Source organism: Schistocerca serialis, chromosome 3, assembly GCF_023864345.2.
Source record: "Schistocerca serialis cubense isolate TAMUIC-IGC-003099 chromosome 3, iqSchSeri2.2, whole genome shotgun sequence".
NCBI lineage: Eukaryota > Metazoa > Arthropoda > Insecta > Orthoptera > Acrididae > Schistocerca > Schistocerca serialis.
Window position 1 is genome coordinate 295,157,665 of NC_064640.1, and position 13,204 is coordinate 295,170,868.

A 13,204-nucleotide genomic window follows, 5' to 3' on the forward strand; every position below is an offset into this window, starting at 1 on the left:
TTTTCAGGGTAGGAAGACTGGTATGGGATGCACGCAGCCTCGTGACACCGACTAAGGAGCTACTTGATGAGAAATAGTGACTTGAAGATTGAGAAAGCATACAATGGCTGTAAGAGCCGTGTGCTGTCCAGATGATTCTCTGTACCATGTTTAATGATGCCATTGGCAGAAGATGACAAAGGCTTTGGTCAGTTCTGATTGGTTCATTAGGACCAGAATGTAGAGCTTGGTTGCTGTGATACAGTACAAGTCTTATACATAATTGTGAAATTAGAGAATACTATTTGACATGAATTCGTGATGTGGCATAATATTCTGTCTTTTTATACCCATCTAAGGTAGTTGAATGAACAAAAGTGGATTTGAATAAGATGCTCTAATTGGGTTCTGTCCACTTCTTTAGCTGAGTGGTCAGTGAGGCTGACTGCTATGCAGAGACCTCATGTTCAATTCTAGATATTGCCAGGGATTTTTCCTTGGTAGGAGGACTGATGCAGGATGCACTCAGCCTCAGGAGACCAACTGAGAAGCTACTCAACCGATTAGTAGTGGTTACAAGGTCGAGTAACCTGACAGGAACTGAGAGAGCAGCGTGCTGTCTACATGCACCTTCATGCTGCATCTGATGATGTCATTGGCAGAGGATGACACGGAATTTGGTCATGTCTGATTTGCCCATCTAGGGCAAATGTGGAACTTTACCTTTTTTCAAATTAGGCTGTAAGTAGGCTACAGCTAATTGGTCAGAAAAGCTTTGAAACATGTGAATGTTAGTTTGTAATTGTTGTTGGAGAAAGGCGTGGCATTGAATTAGGGCATAATTGAAGTTTATATTCTATTTGATGTGAGCACTATGGATATTTGAAGATATTTGTTTACCTGGCATTCAGAAACATTGTACTTTGTAAATGCAGATGCCTCCATTTCGTGTATGCAATTTGCTCTGGGGTGTATCCAGAAGCTTACTTTCCATACTTTGAATAATTTTTTTTCATTGATCTTTATTCATCAGATATTCTGTAATTCAAGTGTATACACTTTCCCAGGTTCTACAGTTGTAGCCACTTTTTGTGCTTATAACTGTTGAGATATGTCTAACTCTCCATTTCAAGCTTTATTCAATTGTGCAATGCCATATCTTGTAGAGGTAATAAAATTAGTTTCTAGATTTGATTTTCAACAGGCAGGTTAACTACAAATATTTCAACTTTTTCATTCACTTATTTTATTATTTATTTAGTTGTATGCTTATTGCAAGACTAAAATGGTGCTGTTCTTTCAGTTAAGAAAATTGGTATGGAAGATAATTTATTCTCCTTGGTTTTAACTTCTGTGAATGTTTTTTCTTATCCACAGAATACAAATTAAGAATCTGGGAGGAGGCAAGCACCAACTCATTTTCAATCAAGTTCAGCTTGACGATTCTGGAGAAATACGGTGTGAATCTGGAAAACTGTCATCAACTGCAAAACTTACAGTCAAGAAAGGTGAAGAGAAACCAGTTATAGATTTCCCTGATGAAGTTGATGGCCCTTGTAATAAACCTATAATATTTGAGGTCCCATACAAAGGCAAGTAAATTTTCCTTATTATATGTCAAAGATCTATGCCTTTAACTAATTTAGAAGTAAATGAGACCATTCAATGAATAGCAGGAGTGTTGACTCAACAATGGGCACACACAAAAGAAAAAGGAAACTTCCTAACTTTTGGAATCAATCCCTTCTCAAGCTAGAGTAAAAATAAATGTGCACCCACACTCGCACGTGCACACACACAAACACACACAAGCTCAAGCTCAAGAAAGGATGAATTCTGAAAACTGGCAAGTTTTCTTTGTCTCTTGTGTGCTTGGTGATGACTCAATGCTTCTGCTATTTAGTGAGTGTTCTCCTATACGCCTAAATTGTTTACATTCTACCACAATTTTTCCTACTAGATTTTTGCCGTTTTTAGTTAAAGTAATGTTTATAAAACATTTCCAGTGGAAGGAACAAGGCAGTCACAGATAGAAGCAAAACTGTTAAAGGATGGTAAACCTCTACCTCTGAAGGATGTGGATGTTGTTGTAGCTGAAGACAAAATAATATATAAAATCAAGAAACCAGCTAGAAATTTGTCTGGCCCATACCAGATAAAGATTTCGAACTCACAGGGAGAAGCTGTGCAGAATGTGAAGATCAATATGCAAGGTAAGGAAAAGTTAAAAATTGTACTTCTTTTTGTAAGGAGTTTTAATTCTCTCTTGAAGCTCTTTAAGTTTTCAAATAATATATTATGACTATTTATTCCTGCAAAAATGGGCTTAATGTATAGTTAGTGCCATGTTGAGATATGTATTTTATTGTCTCTGCTATAACATTGAGAAATTTAATAAAGTCTTCTAACATTTAGTAGATATTTAACTGCAATCTTGGACAGTGGCATATAAAGTCCTTTGGCACACAATCTGTTTGACCATTGGTTAAGAAATCACCATTTCAGCTGAACTGACATTAGCAATAAGAAACATTAATTTTCTCAGATTTGTTGTTGAATGAATTTTAGAAATAACAGTAATTTTTTCCTCTTATTTCTGCAGTTTTTAACTGAACATTTGAGACGTCTATATAATTCATTGTTATTGTGTATTGTTAATATTAGGTAAATGAAGATAATTCTTACGACATTTGTTTTCCTATTATTTTACAGATGTTCCATCACCGCCAAGGGATGTAACTGTTACTGAAATATTCCAGAATTCATGTGTTGTTAAGTGGAAACCATCTGATGATGATGGCGGAGCCCCCCTTGTTCATTACGTTGTTGAACGCCTGGATATGAGTGTCAAAGGCAAGTATCTGTGAGTTTGTCACATATGGTTTTCCTTTATAAATGAATTTGTAATTATTCCAGCGTACTTTATAATTAAACTGAACCCTATGAACTTTTCTAAATTTCACAGGACCAAATTTATTATTACTTTTTCATAAACAGTTACGTTCTAAACTTGAAGGTATTTTTCAGTACAAAATTATTTGGAAGGATTTCATTTCACTCCACAGAACTATGCTTCATATTTGGGTACCTTAAGAATATTTTGTCAGAAGAAATCTCCCAGACTTATACTGTACTTTTGGCAGTCACCTAAATCTCATACTATAATAATACTGTTGACCCCTCTGTGGAATGTTAAAGCTTTGTGGTTTGGCAGCAACGAAATTTTTCTGTTGGTCTGTTTTTGTCCTTTTTTGTATTGATGCATCTCGCATATAAGAATATAGTGTGGTATGAAACTTTCATGTCAGTACTAGTGCTATTTCTGTGCAACTTCACCATATATTTTTAATATGAATCATGTCTCCTTTGAACATGTAATGCAGCAGAAATACATTGTGTCTGAAATGCTGATTACTATGTACAGAGTTGCTGTTACTATGTAGCGAGCAGAAAGAATATTCCTGTATACATAGGTGTTCATAAATGACTAAAAATCAGAGATTGACAACCAAAAGTTGAACCAAAGCCCATTAAATGTAAGAAAGATGGCCTAATCTGTGGAGAGTGTAGGTTGTGACAAAATCTTTTTTTACAGTGTTAATTTCTGTAATTCATGCTTGTTTATTTGAAAATTAAGAAGTTAATGAAAGTGAGAAACATGTTAATGAACTGCAAAATTCAATATGACTAAATACCCAAAGATATCTGAACTGTACACAGGTCAGGTATTTTGTTTCTCTTTTCATTTTTACATTCTCCTTGTCCTTCTTCTCTATGTAACCATTGAAGACAGATACAGAGCAGTAACAGTCTAATTTTATGATTAAGAAATGTCTTAATTGCTTCAATTCAGTAAATGACTGGCACAGATAGTATTGATGCTTTGTTGTTTTTCCCATCACTCATTTAGGGCTACTACTGTTAACAAAATTTCATCCATTTTTAAGTAGCTGCCCTCTTCTGTACTGCAGTTCTCATGATATGCATCTTGCTCAAACTATCTTACCTTGTATAAAAACTAAACATATATACATATGTCTTGAATTTGTTACCAGGTGGTTGGGACAGTGTTGCTGAAATCACACCTGACAAGCCCACAGTTTTTAAGTGTGAGGACTTAGTTCACAAAAGAGAATATAAATTCCGTATACGAGCAGTAAACAAACTGGGCTCTTCTGAACCAGCACTTTTTGCTAAACCAGTATTGGCAAAAGATCCATGGGGTAAGTTCTTAACGGAGCAGTGGGCCTTCTCTGAACATTTTATTTTTGTGAAATTTGTTACCTACTCAATAAACAACTTTTATTAATTTGCAGATGAGCCAAGCAAACCAAACAATGTGGAGGTTGTGGACTGGGATAAAGACCATGCTGATCTAAAGTGGACAAAACCTGAAAATGATGGTGGAGCTCCAATAACTGGATATGTTATTGAGTTTAAAGTATGATAATTGCTTCACTGATTTTCAGTACATAAAAAATAACTGCATGAAAACATCTGAGTGTGTTTTGTGTCTAATTTGTTTTTATCTTAAAAACAAATTTAAAAAACATGCTCTAAGCCATGCTAACAAATGTGTCCTCTGTGTTATTTGTACCAGTCGTTCTATCAGTGAAGTTAGAGAGGGTCATCACTTTCATTTCCTTTTCTGTGCATTTATTCCTTTTCAATTGAGATAGGTAGAGGTGTGCATATTAGTGTAAGGAACAAACAGTTTTCTTCAGTGTATACACCACACTAAACTATATAGTTGAGGATATTTCATGTACTGATGTCATCAAATTACCAGTTTTGTACTATCTTAGATGAAGAATCATTGATCTGTGCACAGCAACTGTAGTACAAACAAGATGAATCTAGAATCTATATCGTGCACTTCCAGTGCTGCTCTTTGGGGCACAGGCACCTGCAAGTGCCTGTCACTCGCCCAAAGGCAGGTGCAGGTAGTATAGACTATCCACCACCATGTTCTATGCCTGCATTTCAGCTGTTTGTTCACACCTGTCCACCTCTGCCCACAGGTGCCTGGCTACTTGTGGGTGCCCACCTATCTATGGCAGCACTCAAATTGGAACAGCCTGATCTACATCATTATAAAAAAATTGCTAGAAGCTGCCCTAAAAACAATGTTCCACACCCTGTCTCTGTGCAGCCTGGTGATGTACACATTCAACTTCAGATATTGTGCCCATAGACACACTTCTGATTTTATCCAACACCTGCACATAAGTGTTCACAAACACTCTTGCACAGCATGGTAGTCAGACCTGGCCACTATGAGCTTGTGTAAAACAGAATGGGATGACACTTGGTCTAATCTGTGCAAGCAGCAATTCCTACTGAGCGCATATATTAAAGGTTGAAGTAGTGTGTGATACTACTTCTCAAGATTACATCTGACACTTCTACAACCATCTCTGAATTTCAACAGTAAAGTTCTCTGTTGATATACAACATTTCTCTTATGGTGTCTGCCACTGGAGCTTGTGGAACACCCCCATAATGCTCTTGCGTTTACTGCATGATCCTGTGATGAAACTTGTTGCTCTTCTTTGGATCTTCTGTATGTCGTCTGTTAATCTAATCCAGTAAGGGTCCCAGATTGATGAACAGTACTCAAGATTTGGCTCTGTGAATTTTTTGGCTGAATTACATTTTATTAATCTAATGTCTTTAATGGGGGTTAGAATGGAAAAAAAATTTTTTTTCGCAGTTTTATTTCATTATAAAATTTGCTATTATCTGAATACAATGATATATATGTCACTTATAAACTCACATGGGAAGTTTTTTTTTTAATATAATGTACACTGGTTGAAAATGTTAAAATTTTTATGTGCATTACTTCAAGGTCTAATAAAATCAGTAATTTTTTATATAGAAGGCTGTGGATTGCTGTGTTATAAAGGTCATGTCCAGAAGAGAATGGGCACTAGGTTGAAGACGTTGAAACAAAGTTTGAGAGACAAGAAACTTTCTGATGGTAAAACCATAAGAGGCAGGCTGACAGACAAAATGATTGATAAATGACAGCAGTATTATGGCACAGCCATTAGAAATAATTTGTTGAAAATGAAGCAGGTAGTATGGGCTACCTTCTTCCACAGAATGTCAACTGATGAAAAACCGGTACATCACCTTTGCCCTCCTGGACCTAATTCATGGTGCAATTACCACAATGCCCAGTACTCAAACAGCTCATACAGCAGCAGTCATGGATATTATAAAACCTATTTACAGAGACCTGGCAAATCCTGAATTATCGAAGAAGTGTCTGCTTGGCCAGACTCAAAATCCCAATGAGTCGTTCAGTAATTTTATATGGACTCAATTACCAGAAAATGTTTTTGATGGAATGAAGACACTAAAGTGGGGGGGGGGGGGGGTCAGTGATGCTGTTATTGCTTTTAATGATGGCAACATTGGTAGGATGAAAGTGCTACAGCATATGGGAATTAATCCTGGAGTAAACTGCATCAGAGAACTTGAACGGATGGACAAGATTCACACTGATAAAGTAGAGTATGCAGCACAGTGGGCCACTAAGGAGTCCAGAAAGAAGAAAAGAAGAAAAAACTTTCAAAAAAGTCAAGAGGATGATATACAGTATAGGGCAGGGTGCTTCTGAGTGACTAAAAATAAAAATTAAGCATATATTGAGTTACAATCTTTTGAAACTTTAGAAACCGTTCCTGAAAGTTTACATTTGCTGTTGCATTTTTCCCTAAATCTCAGAAACCACTTTGAGTAGAGTATTCAAATTTTCAGGGACTAACAACATACATATCCTGAGTATACTGAACTAAAAGAAGAACACAATGTTTTGTATAATTAAAATTATATAGGATAACATACAAAGCATGTACACCAAAAGCAGCGGCTGAAATGCAATTATTGTAGTTCAGTAGACTCAGAACATACAGTTAAGGTCCTGTAAATGTTTCATGTCAATGGCTACAGTGGTTCCTGAAATTCAGGGAAGCCAAGTCACTAAATTTAACATTGTCAAGGCACGGCATTTCCTCTTTAACTCTACTTTAATGCATAACTATGTTGATGATATGCTGATTTATGTATCCTTCTATAGGAAAAATTTGGAAAAGACTGGCAAACTGGAAAAGTACTGGATGGTGACATAACTGCTGCTACCATCGATGGTCTGAAGGAAGGAACACAGTACGAGTTCCGCATTAGAGCAGTTAACAAGGCAGGACCTGGAGAACCTAGTGATGCAACAAAACCAATTATAGCAAAGGCAAGATTTGGTGAGTGTGGTTCAATTTAAGGTATCAATTTCAAATTTGGAATACAAATTTTAAAAACTGATATTGTTATTTCATGTGTGTTGAATACGTACCACCACAGAAATAGTGTGAAACACTGAATTTGTGGGAAAAAAAGAGAGAAATGAAGTGAACTATTGCAGTAGTAATCTCCAGTCAAGCCAGGAAGGATGATGATTTAGCTTTCAGCTTAGCCATTATTGTGCACAGTATTCATGGTTTGTCTTAATGGATCTTGACAAATTTTGGAATAGATCCTGCACTAAGGCTGTGGTTGAACTTGTCTACTGCCCTTGTAATAATTTAGCTAGTATTCTGTATAAAAGACTTTTTATACTGATGTTGCAAGTCCTAACCAAGAATAAAATATGTAATTGTTAAAATTACATGGAGGTTGAGTGGCTGGCCAATACTTATATTCAGGTGGTGAAAATCCAAGTACTGCTAACACGAACACTTAAAGTAAGGAAATAGTAATTGTAGCTTTTGCAACTCAAATGTTCTGTCTTTAGTGACAAAATGAGAATTGGTTGGGGAAAACTGGAAGAAAGGGGTGGGGAGGTGGCGGCTGATCACTCAGGTCATAGGATGAGAGGGATCCACCTGTTGTCAGGGTGAGGGAGAGGCAAAGCAGTACCATTTATCATTTATCTTTACCTCACCACATACATATAACAAGTGCAGCCCTTTTATTTAGTAAATTAATAAAAAATTAAAAGCAAAGAAATCTTGTGTAATATGACTTTATTCACAGTTTCATAAAATGAAATCTTATCTAATAACTGGATGTTGTTCACTTATGTCTAATAGATATGCTATATTTGTAAAAATGGGTCAAACATTAAAAAATTAAGACTGGTTTATGGTACAGTGAATCAAAGTTACATTGAGTAAAACTGATTTGCATAGTAAATGCAATGAATTAGTTCGTCTTCTGTATTTTTTGTTTTTAAGTGATATGCAAACCTGGGTGACTGTATAGTTTCATGAAAGGCTACTGAGGAGAAGTGAATGTTGAAGGAATTACAAGGATTCTCAAACTGATTGAATTATTATGGGTTCCACAGGTATATGATAACTAAAAATATTGACTAGTGTTGCTCACTAAGGTTTCACAATTATAAACTCATCAGGAAAGCAGTAGCACATCTAAACTATGGGTGTCAGCCTGAAAACTCAAAAATTATCATGTGAATTATGATTGGAAGGTGTTAACTGTGGTTTGCAATCAGTTTGCTCGTTATGCTTCACAACAGTGTCTTTGATTATAATGCAGTGAGCTTTTCTTCATCAATGTGTATTGTATATTCATATGTTTTGGCTGTATGTCATTTAATTATTCTTCAGTTTCCCCATGTGCACAGTATCTAGAATTTCACATACAAGCTATTCGCCATGTGATGCTCGAATTAATTTAAAAACAAAAATACTCTCTCTGTATAATTCACAACATTGCATGTAGGGAGACTATTTATGGTAAAGACAAATGATCTTAAAAAACATTAATAGTGTACTAAGTCTCATTTTATGAAGGAAGATATATTATCAATGCTGTGAATCCATATGAATGTTGTGCCTTAATATCATGGACCTGCTGTGTGTCATTATCTAAGTGGCAAGGTTGATTCATTGTGCATAATGTTTCCATTCTGTTGTCAATGAGGTCTTGTTATTTAAATCATGAGATACTTTTCCCGAGGGCACTTGAAGTCATTGACACAATACTAATCTGCTATGGTAGAACATCTCCATGCAGCCACCCTACACATATATTTTGAACACAGTTTGTAGATTAATCGAAATATTTTCAATGTTTTTCTTTGTAATGGACTATTATCAATACGCTGAACTTAATGAGGTACCATTTCTTTACATCTCACAGATGAAGAATGAGGGATTGTAAGTTTAATATCAATGTTAAAATCATTTCATATATAGTACTAATTAAACTTAATATTGGAAAACATTAACGAGTTAACCTATTGAAACAGGTTGGACCATCACTTCATATTTTTTCGAATGAACCATAGCTATATCATTCAAATGTGAGTTATGAGATAACATAAAACCATGCTCCTCATTCTGCAGTGTTGCTGTAGTGTGTACTTTATCAGACATTCTCTTGTAAAAATGTATTGTATAACATTCTCTCATTGAGTATTGTTGTTTAAAAATTCATTACTACACTACATGGTTTAAAATTTTGGTACAAACCAATGAACAACTTGTATGCTAAACATTTTAAAGATACTTCAAAAGTAATGGAAAGATAATATATTTTCTATATTTTTCAGTGAAACCATTTATTATTGGTGATGGATTAACCAACATTGTTGTAAGGAAAGGACAAGTTATAAAATACGATATAAAGTATGGTGGTGAGCCAGAACCAGTGGCACGTTGGGAAGTTGATACAAAGGAAATTGTAGAAGACAAAGAAGAACGGTAAAGAAATTAATAAATTAATTCTAATGTAAGCTCTTTCATTTCACAAATACAAACTACTTCATTTTGAGTGTTTTGTGGTGGTTGGTGGGTAGAGGCTATTTAGGATAAGGAAGTAGAAGGATTTTGAAAATGAGAAAAGAAGATAAAATTAAATACTGAATTATAACTAGCACTCCATTTCAACTATAGGTAGTTGATAACATGACATGACAAAATAGAGTAGTTTTGCACTGATAATGCTGATGATACTGTGCTACCAGTATGCAGTGGGGCACCAGTAGTTTCAAATTATTATTATTTTTTTATTTCTCAACTAATACTGGAATGCTCATCAGTACATATGTTAAGAATATACATTTAAGAAAATAGGATCAATATAAAATATGCCTAAACATAGTAGATGTATGTAGCATCACATGGAGATGTACAGTATAAATGAACTATAGTACAGCAATGTACAGTCTGTGTCATATAGATGAATACACAGAAATGGATATTTGTCAGAAATGCAGTAGTGTCATTTTAAACTGTGCTATTATGTAAGTGCTGACGAACTCAACACTCCATTATGCCTATAACTAGAGGTGTTGAGTTTCATTCCATTGATAATGCTCTTTGGTCTACCAGAAAATATGGATTGGAACACAATCACTACAGCATTTCTGTAATATATATTTTAGTCCAACTAAATATTGTTGGATATCTTAGGATCAACATTTAAAAAAATCATGTATTGTACTAAAACTCTTAATCTATTATTAATTAGACATGTTTCTCATACTGCATCTAAGAGTATGCACATTGTGACAACCAGATTAAACTGGCACATTGTCTTACAAACAAGTAAATGAGGCAACTTAACCAATTATCATACAATGGCCAGGCATATAACAAGGGGTTTAGCACTGTATTACATGACAAAACAAATCATAGACTCAGCTGCAGCAGGAACTATCTGGGTCATGTGATTAGGCACAACACTGTTCTGGTTCAGAGTAACACATGTTGATATTGCACATTGCAAGAATGGAAAGTTATGGTAGAAAGTGGCTTCATGGGCAGTCACAATGGCTTGCCGTTACTATGATCAAATTTATTGAGGATAAGAAGGAGAAAGGAGCCACAGTGCTGTCAGGAAATGTGACAAAATATGCAAGCAAAATTAAGTCTATTAAGTACATTCTGTACAAATTACAGCAGAAGAAGGATAATGTCGGTTGGAGAAGGATTCAAGTAACCATCTCAAGAGAAAGAAGCAAAACGTGCACAATAAACATCCCATTGGTGGTATTGATAATATGTTCTGAGGCAGCAGTTCTCTGACATTATAAACAATACAAAGAAATACCAACTTTTAGGAAATTTGTTAGCTTTTATCGCACATAACTGGATTTCAAGGCTAGCAAGAGAGAGAAATTGTTATGTGTGTAGAATTTAGTTTTAAAAGGTACAGGATGTATGAACCATCATACGCAAACAACACCATAGTTTCAGAAAATGCATTTTACAAGGGTAATCCCAAAAGTAAGGTCTCCTATTTTTTTATAAGTACATCGACCTGTTTATTTCTACAGTGGTTTACATCAGTTTACATCTTGAACATTTAGCCATTTTTTGACATAATCACCATTTCTGTCTCTGCATTTTTGTAAACGCTGTGGCAGTTTTTGTATGCCCATGTCATACCAGATTGCCACCATGCTGTTCAGAAAGTTATGAACCTCTTCTTTCACCTCGTCATTAGAACTGAATCGCTTTCCGGCCAAATGTTCTTTTAACTTAGGGAACAGTCGATAGTCACTGGGTGCCAAGTCAGGACTATAGGGTGGGTGGGTGATTATGTTCCACTGAAACTGTTGCAGGAGAGCAACCATTTGCTGAGTGATGTGTGGGCGAGCATTGTCATGGGGACTGTGTACGCCCTTGCTCAATATTCCTCTTCTCTGGTTCATCAAAAAAGTCTTTGGACTGAAGACCAGAATAACAACAACTTCTTGTTACTTGGATCAATTCACATCAGTCTTCGTTTTCCTTCACATTTGATTCTACAGACTACAATGTATAATTGAGAGAGTGAGTGACTAGACAGATTCACTTTGCTTCAAAGGATGATTTTGTTGTGTAGAAACAAAAAAGAGAACAAACTTTTAACTGTAGATCATATCCATAAATACACATTCCTCTCTAACCTCATATTCATTTACAAAAGAAAGTAATTAATGCAAATTTAATTTCCATTTCAGCATTACCATTGACAAATATGAGAGAAACACAGTGCTTACTATAAGGAGAACAAGTAGAGCTGACAGTGGAAAATATAAATTAATATTGAAAAATGACACAGGCATTTGTGAATCTGTGGCTGATGTTGTTGTCTTGGGTAATGTACAAATAATTTTTAATTCATATAGATTAAACTATTTTAAAATTAATTATATTAAATAATATTGTGGTTTCCAAATAACTCTTATATCAAATAATGATAGTAGCTCATATGAATGAAATGATTTAAGTCTCATTTTAGTGTGTGCAAGATTTTTTCTTATTGTTATGTCCTTGTGAATGGTTGTAAAACTTGCTTTTCTTATTGAAGTCATATTCAGTATTTGAGATTTATATCAATCCTTGCTACCTCACTACCAATGTTTTGTTTCCTCAGTAATATCAAATGCACAACATAAAATTTTAGTCTCTCTGTTTTGACAGTTTTCTGTTTTTTAATCTTAAAATCTGTACTACGTGTATAGAAATGTTGCTGTGCACATTCTTTTAGCTAATGCTTCACTTTTCTGCTGAAATATACAAACCAGTTTACTAAATAATGATGAAATAAAACAAATTGCATAAAAATTAAATTCTGAGGGACAACCCTCCCTCATTCTCACTCCACATGTTCAGTTACAGTTGGATATAGTGTGACTCTAATGTACTGTTTCAATTTAATAATGTTTTGCCACTTAGTGATTGATATTTGAAACCTTGGTTTTTTGATTTTTCAATATTCCTGTTTAATTTACATGAGGTGGTCTACTTTAAGAGTGACCAGTGACCTAGAAAAAGTTCATATTTACTAAGTGCAAGTTTACATGTCAATTTAAGATTTTCTTTTATGGTACTATCTTCTGTTTCTGTACATCCATGGTCAAAAAGTGACAAGATTTTCCACTTTGAACACTTGCCAGATTTTATGCATGATCACCTCATCATGGGGGTTTTCATTGGACGTAGTTTGAACCTAGCAAATGTTATTTCACACCTTTTATCATGTAGATAAGTAATGGCAGAAGAAAGAGACTGAAGTGGTGATGTGAAACTGTTTCTAAAAATTTGTGATTTTTAATGAAGAAATTTATTTGGTGATTTGTTTTTCAAATCTCCTTAAACATGTGCTGGTTGATCAATTCACTAACCTCATATATTTTTATAAAATTTCATCCTGTTTTCACAGTAGAGCACTGTTTGTATTTTTTGCTGCTACATTGTTATATAAAATT

General features: G+C 34.9%; 1 protein-coding gene across 34 annotated transcripts in view; it reads left to right on the forward strand.

Moving 5' to 3' along the window:
* The window catches only part of LOC126470085 (twitchin), a 515,873-nt gene that overhangs the window by 271,929 nt on the left and 230,740 nt on the right, over nt 1–13,204 (forward strand). For all 34 annotated transcript variants that reach the window (XM_050097601.1, XM_050097605.1, XM_050097618.1 and 31 more), the window contains 8 exons: nt 1,357–1,571; nt 1,986–2,192; nt 2,692–2,832; nt 4,035–4,202; nt 4,296–4,420; nt 7,067–7,244; nt 9,557–9,707; nt 11,954–12,090. In XM_050097601.1, coding sequence (XP_049953558.1) covers nt 1,357–1,571; nt 1,986–2,192; nt 2,692–2,832; nt 4,035–4,202; nt 4,296–4,420; nt 7,067–7,244; nt 9,557–9,707; nt 11,954–12,090 — 1,322 coding nt within the window. The remainder of the gene's footprint in view (nt 1–1,356; nt 1,572–1,985; nt 2,193–2,691; nt 2,833–4,034; nt 4,203–4,295; nt 4,421–7,066; nt 7,245–9,556; nt 9,708–11,953; nt 12,091–13,204) is intronic.